Genomic DNA, 23,041 nt, shown 5'->3' with positions numbered 1-23,041 from the left:
AGGTACCAAAGTATACGATGCACAATTCTTTCATAACCCCTTATCACTCTAATACCTTATCAGTCCATACTAAAAATAGTATGATAAATTGTCAGCCTTATTTCCTCCCTCAGCTTGAATATCTTCGTATCTTGTAATGTAAATGCAAAATCTAGAAAATTCTAGAAAGCGGGTTCCCCCAGTCGGCTACTGACTTAAGGTTTATTTTAGGTTAGGTGAGTACATAGTCGCTTTAGCTACATAGCTCCGTTTCGATAGATATCAGAAATAATAGCAGCTCAACTCCGAATAAAGTATGCCTAAATGTCATACTAATGACCATGGCGCAAGGTAAATGTAAATATAATAGTAGTCAATGGCAACTTTGCGATTTAGAAAAAAGGACGTCCAAGAGCCACGAGATAAGTCGTTCAGATAATCCCGGAATATCCGTAACCCTCAGTTTAGCGTTGCTGGTATCAGGTTAGTGATGCTTTGATATTCTTCTATGTGGCATTATCCAACAGGATTAGTCTAGACGAAGACAACTTAAAATGTGAGGATATAGATAGTTTAACCACCAGCGATAATATCACCTCTCCACGGGAGCCCCTGGAGGTCTTCATAATAGCTCTTATCCATACCAGCCTGTTGTCGGGCCTCAGCATTGAACGGACCCCTCACGGCCCCTCTAAAGTGTTGCTGTACGTTGTTTCGGAAGACTTGAACCGGATCGGTGCCCTCTTGTTGGCAAATCCAAGTGAGCCACCTATGCCCCGTAGTGACATGCGTAATCTCGTCGTTGTGAATAATGTTTAATGCATCGACGCTTTCGCTATCTTTGGCATTTTGGAACTTTTCGATCGTCTTGGGATTGACATCGAGGCCGCGAGCTTCGTGGACAAGTGCGATGACGCTTATCCTTGCGCGCAGGTCGTGCGATGTTCTTACGGCAGATTCCCATAAACCGTGGTGGACTGGCAGAGCACCGAAATGACTCCCCATCTCCTCTAACCTTGCCCGTAGTAAAGAGAAATGCTTTGCCTCATCATTCGCGACCTTAAGCCAGTCGTAGAAAAACGTTCGCGGTAGTGGACGTGGGTAGTCGTTCTCATCCCGCGTTGCTGTTTGAAACGAAGCGAACCGAACCATGATATCGATAGCGAGATCGATGGCCCACTGCTCAATGTTTGCCAGAGCGTGGAGCATCATGATCCTGTTTTTAAGGTTCCCTCCCTTGCCAGCTCTGGGCATCTGCCCCGGTTTCACTTGGGTCAAGTTTTGTCTTGGCGGTTCTTGGGGAGGAATCACAGTACCAGCCCCAATCTCCATGAGCGAAGAAGATTGTTCACGTGTTGCAAATAAGGAGAAGAGATGTGTTGTGAGTTCGATCTTGTGCTCGGGATTAGAGGTATTTAGAATATGGTTGCACCAATCGCACAGGCTTGCATCCTCACCGAGATACGTTGCAGGACCTGAAGGATCAGTTCTGGGACCATGCTTGAATTTCACTTTCTCGCTGACGGGCTCGATCTTGTCGAGTTGGACATTTCCGGTTCCTGCAATTTGTATGCTCACTCTTTCATCTTGAACAGTGACCGGAAACGTGCAGGCTTTGATGCCATAACTAGACTCACCAGTCTCTACGTTGAAGTCATACGCATGCCACGGGCAAGAGGCAATGTAGGACGAGTCTTCGATGTCTATGTGAGCATCTGCCATTGGCCCACCGGCGTGAGGACACTCTGCCTCCATTGCATAGTAATTCCATGAATCTGGACTTTCCACAGCTGGTAGCGTTACATCCGGCCGATCAATTCTCGGCAGGCGGAAGAGAACAAGGCGCTTGCCATTAGAAAGTGTTATCGAATGTCTGGTGTGTCGCAGATCTTGCAGACGACCTAGGTCAACAACCGACATCGTGTGGAAGTTCGGGCCACAAGGCGCGCTCCAACTTCGGTGAGTAAGACTTGAAATAGGTTGCCAGCGCCAACTTGGCGATTTCGACAAAGAGAATATTAGAGGTGTTGAAACTTTTGGTCCGACACCTAAGAGCTTGAACATGGCTCTTGGCTGACTGCCAAATTCTTGTCATTCTTGGATTTAGCTAAAATGAATAAAATTGGACTTTGGGAGCTTCATTATGACTTGTGGCTCGTGGCATGTGGCTCGTGGCTCATGCTCTGTGGCTAAACATCTTCCATAGAAATGGATAGTTACATACTACATACAAATACAGGGGTATAAGAGTACGGGGGTATGGGAACTACCCGAAAATCAGAGAAGGGGTTAAAGAAGATAGCGGTCTGGACTTTGATGATCTCGTCTCGTCTCACCTTTTCCGCATAGACGTTCTTAAATCCGATAGCCCGAATATGTATTCCGTACGTCCCAACTCCAACTCGATGACGAATATTCAATCTTCTTTTGTCCCTGCTTTTCGTCCAGGAGTTACCCCCAAATTTTAAAAGGCATGGCCTAGTCCTCCTCCAGGTTCATCTTGGAACACGGAAAGCTGGAGTGCCGTCCCTGATCAGCTTTTCGATGCCAAGATTGTTTGACTGTTTACACCCGCAGCGTTGCATTGCAGCAGCACCGATACTACCTAGATACAGATCCGTACAGAGCGGCTCAAATAAGCATTGCAAGTTGTTACAGCATCGTCTCATACCCTTGTCTGTCGATGACCTCCGCGCGTCTCGCCCAATTCTTATCCTCTCTAGCTGGAGTTTGGAGTTTAGCTTCTGATGTAGTATCCGCCTAACAACCTTCTTTTCGAAAGATCTTGATAGTATGTAGATCTATACCCCAGCGGGGCAGCCAGTGTTCCTGTCATCTGGGACTGCGAGGGCCTATTGTTTGTTTCTTCAATAACAATCCAAGTTCTGGGCCATGTTGAGGCGCAGTCTCACCCTAAACGTCCCTGAGAGTCGTTACCCGATCAAGTAGTACTGGCGGGAAATGGGCTATCCGTACGTCTCAAGTGTCGAAGATCAGTATTGGAAAAGTGAAATCGAAGGCGCTTGTCTTCCGTAGACATATTAATTTCGTCCCAGCATAATCATACATAAGGGCGTCTAGCTCACGTCTCGTTTTGTGTTTCTGTTTTCTTTCCTCATCCTCTGCGAGTTATAGTCACTCTAGTTGATCACATTTTCATTTCGCTTTAGCAGCATATTCACACAAGCTCGTCGCCGGCCGACCTATACCATTCCTTCAACCTTCCGAACAACTTCAAACCAGTCAACATGAAGGTCTCAGTTATTATTTTCGGTCTTTTCACCACCGTCGCCATGGCGGAGCTCAGTAAGCTGACGGGAATCCGATGCAATGGATAATGTATGTATGCTAACCGCCATCACAGCCAAAGTTCCCCGGTCGCAGAAGGCTGTCGTTGCACGACAGGCTGGAGAAAAAGTCCAGACCGCAGCCATGGTCGACGCTGACGGAAATGTCGTTGCTTTCAACGCTGCTGGTGTCGCCAAGGACCCTGCCGCATAAGCGTGATTTAAATGCAGAATAAGCAGCGCGGGTGAAGAATATCGGGTCGTCGTATGTTTGGCGTGTATATTCGGAATCCACCCCAACACTTCAAATACAATTTAATGAAGCATGGTTATTGGCGTCAAGGGAATAGTAACCACACCGAGGAGGCACATGAATAACGGAATTAGAGTGGGAGAGGGCTCGATATTACGAGCCGAGCTTGAACTTATACCTAGAGTATCTGTGAATATTTTGTTAATATTTATCACCCAAACCTAGAACTGTCCTGCATCTTGCGTCGTGATGGATTAGCTTTGAATGCCCGTAGCATATTGTGTGCTAGAATCCTCCGTAACCACGAAGGTAATACCTTATGCTATCTTCAATAAGGTAGCCTTTAACAGGATATGTACAGTGGAAGGAATAATTCGTGCTTATCGAGTCGGCGAAGAACTAGCTATCCAGAATTTCGGGTGACCTTTGTACATAGACCACAGCTCTGGTAGCCTGGGTTCCAGGGTGTCGAACTTGCCAACGAAGGATAATGACATAACCTTTTTCCCTCGCTTTAATGGCCTGATTTTTAATCAGGTGATTCTAAGTATGGAGATGCTATTCAGTTCTTCATTCCAAATTATGATCATACTCTGCAAGTTCTAAATTCGGCTCATTCCAAAAGGTCTTTATTACCAATTCGGAGTCATCCCGACGAGGCACAGCCCCAGGTGCGGGCCGCGCGATGGAATCCCTAACATAGCACATCGATGTTTGTTATAACCGTGCTACATCCAAGTTTAGCAACACTCCATGGGGCTAGAGTCCTTATTGGCTCACGAAGATGTCCCTACCTTAGAAGAACTGGGGTAAATAATACCGACAATTTTCGAACAGGGGAAACATTTACATCATTGGAGAGTTCCGGGACAAACGGGACAAATAAATCTCAGCACCGCATCGTAAACGAGCCTGACAGTCCCGGAAATTTATGTTTTGATCGCCAATTCAAAACCCGTGCCGCCCGCTATGCGAGCTTCGCGAACCTAGGGTTAGCTTCCAAATACCGAGGAAATGATCCATAGATTTTTATCGCGTAGGGCGAGTAAAGAATTTCATGCGTTGTTGCATAAAGCTAGTCCATGTGAAGAGCATCCGCGCCGTTATGCTGCTCAAACTGCAAGTAGGGCCAGGTTTCCAAGTTCAATTCGTCGGTCCCGTTGAACAGTTCATCGAGTCTCCATTCCCTATTATAGAAATGGGCGTGATTGGGTCCTTGGCCTAGGCACCTAAGTGCAGCTTAGCCGACTTGACAAGGGTCTTCCAGCTCAAACTCAGCCGCAACGCATCACCAAGCCCTACCATGGCCCATCTCAGGTTAGCAAGAGCCCACGATGTGGATTCGGTGGATGCCAGTCGTCAGACGAATCACGTAGTTATCCAATCACTATTGTTTGCTACCGAAGCCGGTGTTGGCACCAACGCAAGGCGTTCTTCTCCGGTTCTGTATTAGCAATAATACAAGCTTTGTCTTGTCAAGACTCAACGGGCACCTCCTCCGGCTGAAGATAGAATCTGGTTGGGGTAATTTCCACCAATGCCGCCTATTGGAGGCTCCAATAAGAGCCTTGCTTTGGATAGGACTTGCGGGATGGGGATTGCTGAGGCTATGCTTGTGGTCCATTTTTGCTTTACTACCCAGTTTTCTTTTTCGTGAGGGGCTTTATATAGAACCTATCCCTCCCACGCGGGTTTGTCTCGTAAGGCTGCATTAGATTCCGTTTTACATTACGTACCCAGTCGCTCCACGATACCGATCGCCGTAACCTCTTAACTATTTTGTACTTCAGAAGATGGAGTCCTAGAGCGGTTATATAGGAAAACATCAGTCAAGAGCTTAAGAAAAGCCAAATACTCCTTTCTGCTGTGTTAAGGCGAGATTAATAGGCCGCTATTCCGGAATATACAAGGGAGGCATTGGACACATTCAAAGTTGAAGATGGGTTACACACATCGGGACAATGCGCAGTTTGATCGAGCAAAGTGGAGGAAGAGGATACTCCTACCATGCTGGGCGATCCAGATCTTAATTTTGCTAGGGATAATGGGTTTATTCTCCTATCGACTTTCTAGGACGTCCAAAACGTGGCGAGATCAACAAGCTCAAGGCGAGGATCCTACAGTGGAGTTCGTGTAAGTGCTGAAAGACATTCACCTTTGGTTATTAGCTTTTGATATAGGTACCTATCGATGAATTACAAAAGACGGGTGAGCTAACCTAAACTGTTGCAGATGGGAAATGGTCAACGTTTCATTTTCGTTCATTTCCCTCGTTATAGTATTCGTTTCGATAGCAAGGTTTATCGCCGAGGTGTTGACACCACTGCCGTTGCTGTTTGGAAATATCATAAACTTAGCCCTTACATCTGCTGTTCTAGCACTTGATATTGTGGTTTATGTTAAGTACGCCGACAGGCGATACTCATTAATTGGATTGGTGATGGACTGCATCCTCATGTAAGCCACAGCACGAGTTGTAAACATCTCGAGGAGGTGGGACAGAATTGCTGACGGGGTTCCTTTCAGGTTCTTCACGATTATCCCTACGTTCTACTCGGTCACCATCTATCGTCGGCTATTGAGTTATGATGATTACCATATCCCCGGCAATATCAAGCCGTATGGCTATGCTAGTTCCGAGGAGCCTGAAGAAACAGCATATCGATCGTCGTGGCTTGAACCTCCCGTGCCGTACGATCCAACAAATCCTTCCGTAACGGTAACTCGGCCACGATCGCTATCCGCCGCCAGTCGCCATATCTCTTTGGCACTTAGTAGCCACCCCCCTTCACCACAACCGACTCCGCCTGCCGTAGAGCCGATGACGGAGCGCCGTGCGAGCTACAATCATAAGCGTGATACTCAATTCGACGAATATGTACGACGCCGGTCAAGCTCGTATACTAAATCTGATGTAGAGCGGGCACTGGGAGTAGAGTTCGGCTGGGAGGACACTCGTGATCAGCGCGACAGTGTGATCAGCGCAGGGGCAGTATCTGTATTGCAGTCGAGACCTAGGGGGGATTCGCTATCAATAAGACAGGCGAGCTTGCAGGCGAGCCTTAGTAGAAATGGCAGTACCGCGACCACCACGACCACTACTACAACTATTTCCACAGCATCATTAGATGCGCAAATCGAAATGGCAAGGGCGCATAGTCTAAACAGCGTACCAGAAGCTCACGAGGAAGACGCAGATGTCGGGATGGGAGGAAACAAGACGGCGTTACTTAATGGTGATAGGATATCACGATCCAGCTCGGGGGCGAGCAGGCATAGTGTAGGGAGAATTGAGAAGGTTAAAGGGCTAGAAGTGGTGCAACTTGAGAGTGGAAAACGGATGAGGCAGCTATGATACCCAAAGAAGCGAAATGAATGAACGAATTGATACAACCTTGGAAGTTTCGACGTCTATGACACGATTTATTATGCGATATGGGTGCTCTTTCTACCTCATTATATACATAAGCTAGTTGTTGTTTCTTTCCCTTGTTCCTTTATGTACTTTTAGGTAAGAGGTACCTACATTGGCCCGACGTCATCAAGCTACCTATATGCAAGTACCTATCTCCTACATGTAAGAGGTACCTATGTAAGTACATCTTCTACAATACACACATCTTATAAACACTTATACGCGAACAAAACTATTCGACGGTCAGCATCTGCTTTGAATTCTAGACTTAGGCTCTTAATCAAACAGCACTTATTCAACTTCACGGTCCATAGTACCATTTTCCCATCATGTCTTTACAGATATTTTCCTGCGATGGATTGTCTTGTCACCGGCCCGCCTTTTTTGCTTGCCATTCCTGCTACCTAGTACAATACTGTTCAGTAGAATGCCAAAACAAAGATGTTGCGCACCAGAATGTCTGCAAATCTCCATACAGCAACCTGAGCTGGCGTCCCATGTGGTATCAAGAAAATAGACTACCCACATTCTTCAACCAAAGTCCTCCGCACCTAAATTCGGCTCGAAGACAACCTTAGGGAGGGTCTATCGCACTCGATATACTCAAGCTTGGATCTAACGAGGGACGAGACTTCCATGAAGACTTGGATTTACTATTCATTGGCACGTACTATCACGCGCCGGTCAAATAGCAGAGCATTATTAACATCTATTATCATATAGGTTGTGGGGACCTCAGAAACGTTATGATGACTGTGAACGGCATCCCAGAGGATTATCCCGCGAAAGTCAAAATCGTAATCAGTAACAAAGATTTCAATGTCGTTGCCCGCGCCTACATAATTCTTACTTATCTTCTCTGTCACGACGATGTACTCCTGGCGGCGGAGAACACCATACACTTATGGTACTCTGCCTTCATACCAAAATCGTTAGATAATTGGATTCGCGGTCCGCTATATGAGTATATTATCACCGAGTCCTACAAATTTCGAGATATGCATGGATTCGAGCCAAGTACTATAGAGAGGTTCTTCTCGGATTCAATAAGTGGCGCGTGTTCAACAAGGATGACTAGAGAGTTGGCAGGTATTTCTGGGTCTATCAACCTCAAATTAGCTTATACGGACTGGCCTTATCTAGCAAGGTACCTAGAAAGGGAATTATTATGTGAGGAGGCCAGATCTGCTCGGAACGCTGTAGTCGCTTGTGAAAGCAGGCTAGATAACAGAGAACGTTATTTATTTAGACAGCCGCCTGCCGAACGTCCTTGTCATGTGAGGTTCAGGGAGGAAGGAATCTTACTACCCATGGGTCGGCCTTTGCATGACTGTGTCAAGCCTAACGTGTGAGTCCCCCTCTAAAAGCTTTATGTCCTAAAACGTTATTATTTTCCTTATGCCTCTCATATGCCAACTAATCCCTCCGAAAACTCGGTTCCAGCACCCTTTTCGACTTCTCTAGCGGCGTAGGTACATGGCTCCTTGATGACACAAAAGGACCAGAGCGTAGGTGGTCTCGATCCGAGTTCAAGAAGACTTTTTCTGGCTTTACAATGAACGATATATACGGCAAGCTTTTCTATTACTTGCAAAAAATTATCGCTACTTTTCACACCCGAATGCGCACTCTCGATATCGAGTTCAGCATAGAGCACAATTGCCTCAACAGTTTGAATGGGTGCACATTCGATCGCATCTTGGTACGTACGGGTTTCTCCCTAGGGTCGCATTTAATCAGAAGGCGAAGGCGGGTTAAATTTACTGACAAACTACCTAAAATACAAAGCTTCCCGAAGAAGAAACGCATTCATATGTCGTACCCTCAGGTCTCAAGAGGTGGCCCGGCGCTTTTCTCAAGCCTCATAATCCCAAGTCAACCATCATAACGCCTTGCAGGCTATATCCAGAGCCGGGTAAAAAAATGAATACTAACGATAATAGATATGAGCTTAAGTATATATTAACTAGATATTTTGATACTCCTGATTGGCGCTCCCGTCATTTCTCGATTATTCATACGTTGGTTCCCATAACGCTCCAGACCCTCGAATTGGCCCCTCCTTTCGAGTTTCTTAAATGCCTGTTTAGAAGGTAATGCCCACTCACCGACATCCACGTTCGTAATATATTATGAATAGATTATAACTCCTCACTCTTTTAGGGACATATGCGAGGATCACTTCCAGGGGACCTGGGAGGAAAGTGACGTTTTCCAAAAAACCGAAAATACTATCGTCAAGGCGTGGCCTTACTTTCCAGGGGTAAAATCCACTCTGGGTGGAAAACCCACCGCCGAAATGGATCGAGACCTAGTGTGCGAGGATAGATATCCTGCTGTGTACTATATTGAGTGGGAACAATGAACTAGCAACCGGAGACATTGGGACCGGCTGCGATGACTTCCGGTATGTGAAGCGATGGCGAGCGGAGCAAAGGGACTGATGCATTGTTGGGAAACTTGTAATCATTAAAGAGCACTCGGTTAGCGTATCTTTTTAGAAGGGGGGTATAAATTCATAAGAGCCTCTTTCATCTTGAACCATTCGTATTATCTTGCTGATACCTTATAAAAATAGTCTGAAAAGTCGGAGAACTTGGGTAAGAAGTTCCCCGAGTGCTTGAAAGGGAGTAGCCGGCCAAGAACCGAGACCAATTGCATCGCCAGGGTGGTTTAAGATCGTTGGCAGGCCGTTACCTTTGCGTGCTTCATCATCGATGGCATCATCTCACGGTTCCTATTTCCCACGTAAGCTTTGCCACAATGTACAGAACTGGACTCCCGGTCATTTCCTCGTGCAATGCTATGGTTAGCGTCTTGGTGTTTTTAGCCCTAGTTGTAATCCTGTCGTCGCACAGATGCCATCGGAAATGCTTTTGCTGCCGGATAGCTTTCTTCCAATTTCATTCTCACCAAGGCGCCTACGTACCTAATCTAAGAATAGAATTGTGGGGGAGGTCGACATAGTTACGCAAATCCGGGGTAAAGCTACTGGCCTAATTGCATGACCTTCTTCGCGGTCTGTTTTGATAACATTGGATCGACGTTTGAAAACAAGCGGTGGGTGCGTAGTAGAATTGTGCTTACATGCTAGCATCGCATCCATTTCGTTGCTAAGAGATGCATACCATGTTCGTGCTTGCAAGCGACCCTTTCATCTGTTGGTCCTTGTATAGATTTAAATTTGTTGTAGAAATGCTGGCATCAGTCCCCGGACCCGAGACCACGGTAGCTTGCGCTTGGATGCATAAATTTGACAAAGCGTAAAGTTCTGATTGGTCAGGAACGCGAATGTCAAGCCGATTAGGGAAGTGGGGTGCCTCATATTTAGCTATGATTGGTTCAACCATTCTAGTGTAGTGTCGGTTACCAGTAGCGAAGTGAGGAGGAGTAAAACCTTGTACGTCCTGTTCACAGCATCGCCACACAAGCGCTATCCCTATTTCTATTACATAGAAAGGCAAGGATGTCTTTTAGGCAAATCGTCCTCTGCGCTAAGCGGATCATGTTCGTGCATTGGAATGCAATCCGGAAGCCAACAATTTTCACGTAGCTCCAGAGGTTACTGCGTACTATTGGGAACTGACTGTTATCAGCTAAGATACATACGGGTCTAACACCTATCTGGATAGCATAGAAGATTAATAGTTGGGATGAGAAGCATTACTACGACAAGAGGTAGAACGTCGCGGCGAAAACACTGAATAGTACCTAAAACCTGTTGTAAGTGCCGTATTTACTAGGTTTACTATACTAACGAATCTACTCTAGCAGTAGGATATTGAAGACCATTCCATCCGTAGCCTGCATCTATGCATTAACGCCGCTGATATAGCTGACCTGCGCACGCACGTCGGTGGGCTTATACTCTATTACACTGTAGACCAACTTAAGCCAATCAATTAGCTAAGGCCTTAACAATCATCGGCCAGAGAGAGATTTCTACTTCAAAGTGCGGAAGGAGGTCGTTACTGTGGCCAGTACATTATTTTCACCACACTAGTCGAGGGACCGAGATAAATGCTTCGCTGATATTATGAAAATCCCTACGTAACAACTTCAAGACAGCAATATGTCTTAGTGAAAAACCCTTCGTTGATGTTAACTAGCCGGCTAATTATACAGTAAGTAAACCTCACTGCTATGACTGTATATCTACATACTGCCACCCCAGTACCTAGCTCTGCATCCGTATACAAATCAGCAGGCCCTAATATTCACGAATAACCTAATTGCATACTATCTTAGGAATATTGATAGGTTGTGCGAGGCCTATTATTTCGGGGATGTAACTAGAAGCGTAGGCGTGTCAAGGTAAATAAGAAACATGTCCACCATGTAACGAGATAAGGAGGAGCACTTAACATATGTAGGTTAGCTCAGGGGCTGATTACCTAGTACCTACCTATGTAATAAAGGGTTTGGAATTGCCAATGGCGAGCAGCTGAGTATATGACAAAGTCGTTAGCCTTTTATAGGTATTTACCCTACCTAATATTACCATTAAAGTTAGGTTTGAATAACTTCACATGGCTCTCGTACTTTAGCAACACGATTACATCTAGAGAAGGCCTGATATGTATCTAAGTACCTTAATTACGAAGTCATGGATTACAGAGAGAAAACGTTGTATTGCATTAGTAACAGTGAAAAAAGCTATTTGACTAGGTACCATTCTATTCTAGGTCCTGACTATGATCCGAAACCTATTGCCTTTCCTCGTGCAACTATGTACATACCTAGTGCGAGCCTATGTATCTTGCTTGAGGTTGTGGGTAGAAATGGTGCCCCGACGCCAATTATTAAAGAGAAAATCCATCGTATCAAAAGACAATAGAAGCAACGCAAGCAAGGACAATCCATATGATCATATGTGCGATGTGTAGTGAAGCATTAAAGAGAACGCATCGTGGGCCTTGAGAGTTATCATTCGGCATTGGCAAATAATTTCTCCTAGAGGGCGTATCACACTGCTGCCTCGAAAGAAGAACTGCAAGGTCTCTCATCCCAATCTGTGAAAGTACTTGATGAGAATTGAAAACCAAGACTGATACCATGATTGAGACACATCATGGAATTGAAAAGTAAACCCGTTGACTTCGAAGTAGTCCATACGTGGTTATATATCTGTGAGCAGAAGGAAGTTGTCATAGTTCGGGTCGAATTCATCGAAACCGATGTGCCGTTAACAAGATAGCTGAAACCCAGAGAAGTGTAGGACCGTGACCAGGAGGAATGCACACTTAGCAGAACCAAGTATGGATCGTATTGGCTTCCGAGTACGCTTATACATACCACATAGTAGTATTCATAAAGGCAATCCGGTCTATCTTCCATCTGGTATTCGCCATCGTTAGTAGGCGGGGTGGCCTTGCCTTGACCCGTTCTTCGGCCTCCTCGTAGATCTCCCCGTCGCTCTTCGCGTATGGGAAGCCCGACTTGCCATACGCCATTATCATTTTATCCGGGTTGATATCCTCATGTGAGCGCGCGCGGTTTGATGCTAGATGCGCATAGTAAACCGCCGGGTGTAGTGATACTGGCGTAGTCGAGCGGCAAAATTGGTAGCATTGCTGGTAAATCATTCTCATGAGCTCGTTGGGTTTGACACCAGCCTCATCAAGAATGACTTGGTAATGAACCGGACGAGCAGTGCCTTGGATCGCTACATGCGAACAAAGGTAGAAGTCAAAGTGCTGCGGATGTGTTACGTCTCGTTCCACCAACGTGCCCGGTAACGGGTTGCCGTTGCGATCACCGCTTGCCTTGTCGTTTGGCTTAGGGAAAAACCGGACATGATGACGCTTCGTCGCAATTATGACGGTGAATTTAGGGGTTCCGTAGCCTAGTTTCTGGAACACTTGGCGCATGTTATGTACCTCTTTGTTGAGGATATCATGGAACTGGCCCTCCGAGACGCCATCTCGGAGATAGAAAATGTGTTGTGGATGGGTACCATTTATATGGACCCAGTGCTTCGCAAGCTTCACAATCATCTCTTCCATTATGTCTGGTTGGATAGTCTCCACTCGCCAGCCGTTCGTTTGGCAAGCTGCGGCAAAGCGGGTAGCGTGCTTGTCCATAGACATAGTCAAAGCAGCCATGGATGGCTGACTGCTGCCCGGCGCGGCGTGGGACACATCAACACCGATCATCATGGTGGGACGAGACCAGAATGGTGGCTGGTTGGGCTTGGTCACATTCGGAATTTTGCATGTGACGCCCCCGAGTTTGCTGTTCACCTTCATGGCAACATTGCTCAGGTACTGTGCTTGGGCTCTCCTCGCGTGGGCTGCTTGAACACACTGCGAGACTAAGTTGTATCGACAATCCATACTCTTTTTAACACGCTCGTAGACAAGCTGGTTCTTGGTTGGTAAGACGAAGAATATCATTTGAGGATCAATGCCAGGATTAGCAGTCTGGGTCAAATTGTATGCCTGTTCACAGATCTTGGAATAGTTTCCATCTCCAAATCCGATGGTTAGACAAACCGCGGCCTTTGTAATAATGCCTCCATGGCCTCGGTAGATAGAGGAAAATTCTCTGCCGAAGTTCTCTAACTCCGCTTTATTAATGGTGCCCTCTCCACAGCATACAATGCTCCAGGAGTGTAGGTGTACGCGGTTTGACTCCAAGAACTTCTTCCCACGAAGATCCCACCGACCACTTACACCTGGGTTGATCTTCTGATTGGCAAATGCAACCTCAGGATTTGGCAGAAGTCGCGCCTCTGTAACGACCATGTTAGAGCTAACCTGGATTCCAAATGCCTTTAAGTAGGGATCTTCGGACCACTTTAGGTGAGTAATGCCCTCGATGATATCAGCTCGACGCTTTGGTGGTCTGGTAGCCGCTGCCTTGATCATGTCGGTAGTCTAAGAAATTCGTTAGTTCCCGAAGAATAAATATTGTGTTAAGAGTTTTGGGGTCCAGTAACAAACCTGTTGGGCGTTAAGCTTAAAAGTATAACGCTGGTCTTTGATACTGTTGCACAGTTCCAGGGGGAAGAGATTCCCGTTTGTAGACTCAATGAGTGGGAGCCTGGGCCATCGTAGGCGGATACCCCAACGATCATGGTAGTGATCGTAGACAGACACTGTCTTCTTTCCTCCATTCTCTAGGGTCTTTTCAAATGTCACCGTGCGCGAATTCGCACCCTCGGTACCGAATTTCTCATTGAATGTGAGCTTCTGGATTGTGTAGATCTTAGGTCTACCAAGTTTTCCTCGGTGGTTCACGACGAACTTCAGTTTCGACAATCGTCGAAGGAAGGTAAAGGCTTCGGAGGGGACAATCTTGGTCGCACCAGTCTTCTTGTCAACTTCTTCTTTGGGCCTCAAGTTGAATGCCATCTTGTGTTCGTCCCCTATAATAGGCAGGTTAATATAGTGTTGCATATTTAACCAGATGAAAACTTACATGTGGACCATTCCTCCTTATTCCCATTCAACAGACTTAGGGCTAGTTGATCAATACTGTCAACGGGCCAGAACGCAGTCTGGCATCGGTCAACATTGATCGCAAGACCTGTTCCATTTCTATTGATAGACTAAATCACATTTCCGTCAGCGGATATAAGATGAAAGTGTTAAAGGAACGGTCCTTACCTCGCTAAGGCGAGGTGCGCAATAGATGCCTTGGTTTACTACCAGTTGGCCTGAAAGACCTCCGACGGGGAACATAGGATCATAGAAATTACGTTTGATGGTGACCCACTGCTCCGAGGGGAACTGGCGTAGACAGTGGTCAAAGAAATCTACCAATGCATTAGCTTATATCATTAAAGACATGTTGCATAGAGAGTACTTACTCATGCATTCTAGGACGTGTGTGTCCCAGGAGATTTTGCCTTGGAGATAGGCCTTAAGGTACGACAGGCGGATGGTTGTTGTCTGTCGAATCGTGAGGCTGTAAACACTCGTCTTCCCAACCTGTTTGGCGATGTCCTCATGCTCGGCCTTTTCCTTCAGAGAGTCAAGATCAACCGTGAAGCGGGCTTCATTACGGTCAATCTTCTCCGAAGACCTAGTACAGGTAAGCTAAGAGTATTTGATAACTAAACATCCAAACTAGGTACTTACCAGGCCAGCTTGCTGCCATCATAAAGCCACATGCCACCCTTCTTTGCTAGTTCCTCTGTGACGGTCTTCGTGTTCCAGACCTTCTTGATCAGAGCATTGGAGTCTTTAGGGTTGGGGGACACGATGATCTATTACACAATTAGAGAGACTGTCTGAGCGGAAAAGCACAATATACTTACATCGTACTGATAAACCTCCTTGTCTGCCCAGCTCGTGACAGGGAACAGGTTCAACTGAATCTTGATACCTTTACCATCGGTGTTGAAACCGGGGCGGGCTGCAAACCGTGTTTCCTTTGCACCATCCTAGGGCGGTGTCAGCTTTAAATTAAAGCTCCTTGCATGGAACACATGGCCCCAAAGCTCATTAAAGAAACGTACAATCTTGTATGCATCAGCTGGCAAGTCAAAACGCTTGCCAAGCAGTTGAGCTGGTGTAAGCTCGGGTCGATCGCGAGCGGGATCGTATCCGGGGCCCTGAGGGAACCCTGATTGCTTGCTAGAACCTCGAGTGGGAGATCCAAGCTGGGATCCAGCACGTGATCCAGGCCGAGAACCAGCCGGAGTGGCCGAGCTTCGACCGGATCCTGAGGGTCGGCCAGACATATCGGCTGATTGAGCGTCTGTAAGAGTAGTTAGTATTTAATAAATATAAAAACCTGAGGAAGGAAGATTCAATTTATCGAGCACATAAGTCGTAAGGGAAAAAACTTTCAAACGACACGAAGGTAAGATAAGAAAGTATAGGATCTGATGAATTCAGGGTTGCCAAGATAGAGACTGTAAAGAAGACTTGTTCCTGGGGAGAAAATTTGGGGTTTAATGAAAAATAGGTGACAGCAGGGTGAAGCGATGTAAGAGCTCAAAGGACTTCGTATGAGGGGAGCAGTTATGGTATCCCACGCTTAGGATATGAGATTGAAGGGAAACTGCTGTGAGGTACTGTGCTGGCCATAGCAAATCATAAAAACTAGAGGGATAATACATACCGAAATGACAGACTTGCGTAAGCAGTCTAAGGCTCAATTGAGTATGGCAGTCCTGTAGGCTATTAGCTATTGTTAATGGATTGGAAGTCAAATTATCGACTCTGAAGAGATTGATCTCATAAATAGAGGTTTTGGGGGTTGCTTGGGGAAGGGAGCAGGTGGTAAAAGGATAGGCGGGCAGCGTATATTGCTAGGAGGCGACGTGGATTGATTGATGGATGAATGTCCAATGATGCGAAAAGAAATTCAAGTTGACGACAATCAAAAGGCTTGCCTCTGTGATAGGAGTCGGAATGAAATCAAGAAAAGGAACTTACTAGACTTAATGGCAGTGGAGTGTGCCTTGTTGCTGACTCTTGCTGAAAGACTACAGATGTTAGTGGTATGTAACTTCGTAGCGTTCTAATAATCAGAAGGTGGGAATTATAGGGGATGTGGAATGTTGATAGGATGAGGTAGGTAGTTTCCTGATTTAATAATAAATTAGGGAACAATATGAAAATAATGTGTGGTATAGGATTGAAAGCCGTGCCCAGATGATCGCAATGCTTTAAGGGCTTTGAGGAAGATGTCCGATTGTATCAAAAAGTCTTTGGATTGATGAAGTGTGAGAAGGGTTGCAAGTGAATAAGTGAAGGAGTTGATGATGCCTAGTGTGTAGAATATGTAGGGAAGGATGGAGCGTGCTTACCTGTTGTGGTTTCTTTAGTGAACTGTTTGATATTAGTGATTGCTTCAATAAATTTGTAGGCAGAGGAGTGTGTTTTGGCTAATGAGGAAAGATGAAGGTAAGATATACCTACAACTTGAAAGTTTGTCAGTTCAATTCCTTGAATAGGAGAATTGGGGATATGGAGTCGAACAAGGATCAAATAATTTAGAGACTGATGCTATTGTAGGGTTGGAAAGATGAAGATATGAGAGGATGATAAGAATGAGTATTTATGTAGGAAAGAGGATGACTAGGACTGTGGGGATGATGTGCTTGTGATGAGGGTATTCGCGTGGGTGTTGGACTGGTTGTTTGCGTTAAATGACAATCGACTGTTGCCGAAGAACCACACGCTGTAAAGTAGTAATATGACTCACCTATAGCGTATCATATGAGGAGGTATTTGTTGGGTGTTGTTTGGGGTTGAGTAAGTAGAAATGCGGAAAGGGTATTGATTAAGGTACTGAAGTAGAGGAAGAGAATGAATGGTCCGAGGAGGAGGCAGTTGATAAATAGAAAGAGAGTCTTACCTATTGCACCTGCAAGTTCGTATACCAGATTGGTTGTAGATGGATCCGTTAACTTGAAGGGGTTGTGTAAACAAGTCTGTCTGCAATTAGTGGACGAGATGCGACGCGACCGAAACGTAAGAGACGTGTCAAGGGAAGTTTCCAAGTATTAATAACTTGGAAGATAATGTGAGAACTGGTCATACATACATGCCTAATAAATTGGTAGAGGTTATTAAATGAAGGTTGAGGGTAGGGAAAGAATTGGGTTTAAGGATTTGAGGATATCACAGCAGGAAATATTAACGTACCTTAGGCTTTGACCCGTCGACGGACGATAAAGGTAGTATGGAGGATGGGTGGTTGGGATCTTTGCAGGTGGACAATGATCGGGGAAGATTTGATGTGAATGTGAAGGTTGGAAGAAGTTGAAAAGTCTTGAAACCTGGGAAAGCAGATTGACAGCTCCCTAATGTAAAGTTTGTTTGAATTACGGGAAGGCGGTATACAAGTCAACGTCGGTGAGGTTGCCTTAGATACGTTAGGAAGGTACGTGCATACATCAATTATGAGGAAAGAGCGTTTGGTAGCTACATAAGGTACCTACATCATACACGTATCTACACGTTATGTACACGTAGTTACTCCGCCCAGGCATATGACAAGTGTTGAGTTGGCCTGAACAATTGAGTCATGCCCGGGTACCTAACATGTACCTTATAAACGTACACCTGCATCCTTGGTCGAAACCGACATACACAGGAAAGCACTGACATGAAGAGAATTTTGTACAACTGCCTTAAAGAAATCAAAGTAAAGATTGCTTCAAGGGAAGCTAACACAGAGAGGAGATGGATGCTCCTGCCTAAGGCATAGCTACAATTAATATCTATTTAAATGATTTGACTTGGTGTAAGTGATAAATAAAAATAAAAAGAACGCCCAAATAAATGTACATGATTGTGTCTTTTCACAAGTTCCACGGAATGCAACAACTACGCCCAAATATATCTGCTCATATTAGTCGTTAATGCGTCCATGTTGCCAAGTTAATGGAATAACATAAGTGTTCATTACTTGACAAGTGTATAGCCATAGCTAGATCACAAGTAAAATAAGGTAGACGATAAAAATAACATTCTTAGCGGTAGGTATGTACATATTGGGTGGTATTCTTTTAGATCCTCCATATAACATCTGCTATTCCATATAAAGGAACTTCAGACGCTATCGACCTGGGCAGCACATAAAATGAAACAACAAAGTTGGGTAACTCCTGGTAGATCGAACAGGTGTGCTTCACAAGCCTACCTAGGTACATTTATATTTAAATTCCCTGTACTCGCAATAATGTTTATACATGCCTCTTAGTAACTACCTCCTATAACTGCTCTTTTAAAAGTGCTGGAATCTACTACTTTCAATATCATGTGTCCACCTGGGCCCGGATAATATCAGGACCCTATTAATTCTACGTGGGTAGATATACAGGAATGAAGATGAAAAGGGACGTATTAAAGTCCCAAATAGTCATGGTTCGGTAGTTGAAGGAACTGAAGATCTAAAATAAATGTAATTGAACAAAATATTTATACATGCAAATATTTGAGAGGTACGTACGAAAATGAAGTCCTGATCTAATCTCAGCTAGAAATTAAGAAGTTCCGTATATCAACATATATGTGTTTGCCAGTAAGTCTATCTTAGATAAGAGGGTAAACAACGAGAGGGTAGGTAGATATAAGATGCAGCATTACTGTACATATCTCGAGATTAACAGGTAGGTATATCATGTGAGTTTCTACAAGTGGAGCAATGGTATTGGCAACTTTACCTTATGTAAGGTGTGAATAGAATTCGGAACAACAGCTCCAAGTTACTATAACCTGGCAGACGTACTAAACCACGCAAAACATAATACCACAGCTAAAATTTATTGGTTTATTGTTGGGCCATAGATGCCGTCTTATTAGGTGCCCAGGTTTAGCCTTAGGAACTAAGTCTCAAAACACAACAAACGGTTGACCTCTTGGCACGAATCTATTTAACGGCCCGACCTTCAGGAGTGCTAACCTAGCCCGAACAAGAGAAACTCCAGAAAATGCAGTTAGTCACAAGACATTGTGTGTAGATTCCCCTCCGTAAAACGCCGTGAATAGCACCCCTCGTTTACGTCGATGAACAAATCCATTTGGGTCGCCGTCATATGGATTAAGAATTAATAATATCCGCCATATTGCTGGGGGTGCTGTTGAGATGGGCCAGCATTATATTGCCCAGGCGGTGCATAGTTTCCTTGCCAAGCAGCAAACGCAGCATTTCCAGGGCCAATGTTCTGTGTTAATGGGTTGAACTGGCTTACGCCTGCTTGATAGACGGGTGGGGGCGGTTCATATGACCCGCTCGAATCAGGTCGTAGGGGAGAATTACGATAGGGTGCTGATGCTTGGGCTACCCCACGGCTAATTCCGCTATATGGGCTAGCTGGACGACCAGACGGTCCCGGTGAATCTCGCGTAGAATATGGGTAGTTCTGGTATTCCGAGGAGGCTTGTCGAGTGTGTGCGTGCGATGAAGCCAAGATATTACGCGAGGCGCCTTCTCCCCGAGCTTTCCATTCAACATAGCTTGGTACTGCAGTATTCTGGATCAAGCGCACTAAGCCTTCTGTGCTAAAATGGTGGCTGCGAAACGCTTCAGCGGGAGGGATTACGGTGAGAAGGAAAGCGATATCACGAGGAATAGGAGTAGGTCCACTGGTATGCGAGGAAACTCCCTGGCCCTGCTGAGCCCGTCGTTGCTGATCAAGTCGCCGACCAGCTGCGCCTTTCAGAGGGGAGACCCCACGGGCTAACTTCCGGGGAGGGTATTCATCCTGGTCATCAGCTTGGAATGGACGTTTGGGTGAATTGACAGCGGGAAAGAACTGTGGCTGTGGGCTACGCTCCGTCTGGAGTGCAGGGCGGGGGGTACTTCTGTCGGAGACCGGCGGGCCTTCTACAGACTGCATAATTGTTTTGAGACGCATCTGTCTAGCGGATGAGATAATGACTCGAGTAGTGATGGGGTTAAATTTGCCGAGGTCGAATCTCGCTGTAAAATACGTGAGTTTAGGATCCTCCGGGAAGAGCTCTGCCATCTGCTTCTCAAGCTCTTTGACCTGTGCCAGCTCGCCAAATCGAGATGTATAGTGATGGAAATAGGCAAAGATCGGTCTCAGCTTTGGGATCAGTTCAGGCTTAGCCTTGAACCGTTTAACCGTTTGGGAGAAGACGACTCGTGCATCTGTATCGCGTTAGCCAAACTTGCATATATAATAATTGGGCTGGACCTACTAGTGAAATCGCGCTTCTTGTGAAGATGCTTTAGGTATTCAACCAAGTAATCCTCTTGTTCTGGAAAGAGCCTTGCACCACGCTCATAGATTTTTGTAGCCACGTCTTCTTGGTAAACATCCCACTCCAAATTTGACATTTCAACGTATACATCGCTTGTTAGGCGGCCCCTCTGTCGGGCTTGAATGAACAAACCACGCATCCCCACGGGAGGGTCACTCTTGATGTATCCTTGCCCCTGTATCCTTCTGTGAATGCGTGCAAGGGCGATCCAAAGGTAAGATATATGTTGTGACAATATTTGGATCTGGGCGCCAAATCCGTCCTGTACTACTTTGATCTTGGATTTTTTTATCGCTTCCAAAGATGGCTTCTCCGTAATCTCTCCTTCATCTTCGTCGTCGTCATCTGCGGTTCCCGAGGTAGCAGCATTAATAGAAGCCTCTTCCTCGATTTTTGCCACAGCCGCCGCTTCTTCATCCTTCAGATTCTTAATCATGCCGTAAAGGGTATCGAGAACTCGATCGCAGGGTTGTCTAACAGCTAGCACGAGGGCCGCTTTGCCTGCGTCGTCCTCAGGCGTAGCTTGAGTAGATTCGATACGGTCCGCATGCTTGAGGGCTATTAAAGAGCTCTCGGGATTTGCTTCGAGGCCGTCAATGAGGAATTGTAGCCCCGTATCTTGTTCATTTTTGCCAATAATGCCGTTGTCGAAACACCAGTCAGCTGCGTCAACCCACAATTCTGGCCAGAAGCGCAAAGCCATTAATGCTTGCTTGTAGACACAGAGAACCCGTTGCCGATAGATATCCGGTTCATCAGAACTGAGGGAAAGCGGATCGTCTTTCTCCCAGGCGATCCATGTTTTCCAGAGTCGAACCTGCTCAAGATATTCCTGGTCGCCTTCAAAACCGGGTGCCGGGGGAAGACGGGGCAGAGTTGTCCTTTGAAGCCCACGGGTGATGTTTTCCAAATGCGTGTTAGCGCTTCTCGCGCTCATATACGAAGGTGATCGTTCCTGGATGAACTTTCGTCCCTAGATATTATTAGCAATATATCCAACTTAGATCGAGCCGGGACTTACCGTCATCTTATTCAATCCCATTTCGAAATGGTCGTACTCTTTCCATAGTGAGTTCACATTTGCCATAGGAATGGCGACGGCGCGCTGGTAAGCTTTACGGAGAACGTCCATCTTTTGCTGGTCTTGCCAACCAGCACCACCGACCTGACCAGGCCCGCTCTTGATAAACTGTATGTAGTCCTGCCATATACCACCTGCATCTCGATCCTGCCCAATAGCACCTAAAACAAACTCGTAAGACTGGCTTATGGTCTGACGGGCACGACCCGTGGGGTCATTCAAGTCATTTCTGCGACGTATATAGTTGAGATAGGTCGTCCATAATTGGACATTGGGTATTCCCTCTAGTGTGCGCAAGAATATCTGCTCAGCTGCCGTGGAGTTATCGAGGCTTAGCTCCATGTCAATGTACTGAACCCAAATCTCTGCCTATATTGTATATTAGCACTGCAAGCAACGGCAGGTTATTTTACACTTACAGCGTGGGGGAACACCTTCAGAAAGCGCTCATAAACGGCTCGTGTATCTTCAATTTTGTGACGTCGCTTCTGCTCATCGATCAGAGCTAACCAGGCCTCGAGATCGCCGCGAGGATCCTTTTTGATACGATCCTCAAGTATACCAACAATATCAGTAGGAAGCCTCAAGCGCGCTGCATTAGCAGTTGCTACATTGGACGTGGCCACTGTAGAAACAGGATCATCGCTCGCTTGAGCAAGGGTACCAGTAATCATGTCCTGGGGCGTAGTAATCTGCTGAAGGGGTGGATGACTGAAAGGTTGAGCCGAAGCTTCTGCGGGAAGGGACTTTAGAGTACTTGGTGAATATGACGGGGCTGGGGCTGGGGCTGGGGCTGGGACTGGAGCTGGAGCTGGAGCTGGAGCTGAGGTTGGGGCTGGAATATCATCCTCTTCATCAGAAGAGTCGTCGACAACAAAGCCGCCTGCTGTCTTAGGCTTCTTAGACGGACGAGGGGAATCGGACGCAGGGCGTTCCACGATAGGCTCGGATACTGTAGTGATGGTAACAGACTCTGGATCATATTCTCCACCATCCTCATCATCAGATGCATCAGCAGATGGAGCGTGATCAATATTAACATTCGCATGTTGATTGCTATTCTCAGTATATGAGCTCATATTGTCCGTCGCACCATTCCAACCTTCCGCACTCCACGGAGGAGTACCGCCCTGTTGTGCGGACGCGTCTCCAGAATCTTCCGAAGCCATTACGCACAATAGGAACGAAGTTAGTAGGGTTCCCTACTGATGTTAGGGCAGTCGATAATGTAAAAGGAACCGAGGTGTCGGGTATGTGAGTTCGGTCGCGACGTTGACGTTGGATGACCCTACTTTGCGATTATATCATACAGTCTGTCTATAGGAAATATCGAGG

The 23,041-nt window shown here is 46.0% G+C and overlaps 5 protein-coding genes across 5 annotated transcripts; 2 read left to right on the top strand and 3 right to left on the bottom strand.

Annotated features, from left to right (window-relative positions):
• Positions 1-36: 36 nt before the first annotated feature.
• F4817DRAFT_344196 (Rieske [2Fe-2S] domain protein) lies at positions 37-2,073 on the bottom strand. The gene has a single exon (XM_049304106.1). The coding sequence runs from the start codon at positions 2,041-2,043 to the stop codon at positions 553-555; it is 1,491 nt and encodes a 496-aa protein (XP_049156993.1). The 5' UTR covers positions 2,044-2,073; the 3' UTR covers positions 37-552.
• An 869-nt stretch (positions 2,074-2,942) lies between these two features.
• F4817DRAFT_187702 (uncharacterized protein) lies at positions 2,943-3,598 on the top strand. The gene is made up of 2 exons (XM_049298430.1): positions 2,943-3,285; positions 3,344-3,598. The coding sequence occupies exons 1-2, from the start codon at positions 3,228-3,230 to the stop codon at positions 3,478-3,480; spliced, it is 195 nt and encodes a 64-aa protein (XP_049156992.1). The 5' UTR covers positions 2,943-3,227; the 3' UTR covers positions 3,481-3,598.
• Positions 3,599-5,215: 1,617 nt separating this feature from the next.
• F4817DRAFT_344191 (uncharacterized protein) lies at positions 5,216-7,135 on the top strand. The gene is made up of 3 exons (XM_049304105.1): positions 5,216-5,652; positions 5,752-5,976; positions 6,046-7,135. The coding sequence occupies exons 1-3, from the start codon at positions 5,459-5,461 to the stop codon at positions 6,872-6,874; spliced, it is 1,248 nt and encodes a 415-aa protein (XP_049156991.1). The 5' UTR covers positions 5,216-5,458; the 3' UTR covers positions 6,875-7,135.
• Positions 7,136-12,105: 4,970 nt separating this feature from the next.
• Positions 12,106-15,623, bottom strand: F4817DRAFT_366910 (Piwi-domain-containing protein; the record flags this gene model as incomplete). Its single annotated transcript, XM_049307051.1, has 8 exons — positions 12,106-13,812; positions 13,879-14,303; positions 14,357-14,486; positions 14,545-14,693; positions 14,748-14,962; positions 15,019-15,146; positions 15,198-15,323; positions 15,399-15,623. The coding sequence occupies 8 exons, from the start codon at positions 15,621-15,623 to the stop codon at positions 12,220-12,222; spliced, it is 2,991 nt and encodes a 996-aa protein (XP_049156990.1). The 3' UTR covers positions 12,106-12,219.
• A 3,822-nt stretch (positions 15,624-19,445) lies between these two features.
• F4817DRAFT_360146 (uncharacterized protein) lies at positions 19,446-22,785 on the bottom strand (the record flags this gene model as incomplete). The annotated part of the gene is made up of 4 exons (XM_049306241.1): positions 19,446-20,512; positions 20,563-21,598; positions 21,647-22,075; positions 22,126-22,785. The coding sequence occupies 4 exons, from the start codon at positions 22,783-22,785 to the stop codon at positions 19,446-19,448; spliced, it is 3,192 nt and encodes a 1,063-aa protein (XP_049156989.1).
• Positions 22,786-23,041: the final 256 nt, after the last annotated feature.

The sequence above is a fragment of the Daldinia loculata genome, assembly GCF_022478755.1.
Source record: "Daldinia loculata strain CBS 113971 unplaced genomic scaffold F4817scaffold_41, whole genome shotgun sequence".
Lineage (NCBI taxonomy): Eukaryota > Fungi > Ascomycota > Sordariomycetes > Xylariales > Hypoxylaceae > Daldinia > Daldinia loculata.
The sequence above is the reverse complement of the archived record's forward strand: the minus strand, read 5'-3'. Positions and strand labels throughout refer to the sequence as shown.

What these genes read in the sequence shown, in the direction of transcription:
- F4817DRAFT_344196 (XM_049304106.1), bottom strand. Translation starts at nt 2,043, where the DNA reads ATGTTCAAGCTCTTAGGTGTCGGACCAAAAGTTTCAACACCTCTAATA.
- F4817DRAFT_187702 (XM_049298430.1), top strand. Translation starts at nt 3,228, where the DNA reads ATGAAGGTCTCAGTTATTATTTTCGGTCTTTTCACCACCGTCGCCATG. An exon ending in CGTCGCCATGGCGGAGCTCA is followed by an intron (nt 3,286 to 3,343) that starts GTAAGCTGACGG and finishes CCGCCATCACAG; the next exon opens with CCAAAGTTCCCCGGTCGCAG.
- F4817DRAFT_344191 (XM_049304105.1), top strand. Translation starts at nt 5,459, where the DNA reads ATGGGTTACACACATCGGGACAATGCGCAGTTTGATCGAGCAAAGTGG. An exon ending in GATCCTACAGTGGAGTTCGT is followed by an intron (nt 5,653 to 5,751) that starts GTAAGTGCTGAA and finishes AAACTGTTGCAG; the next exon opens with ATGGGAAATGGTCAACGTTT. An exon ending in GTGATGGACTGCATCCTCAT is followed by an intron (nt 5,977 to 6,045) that starts GTAAGCCACAGC and finishes GGTTCCTTTCAG; the next exon opens with GTTCTTCACGATTATCCCTA.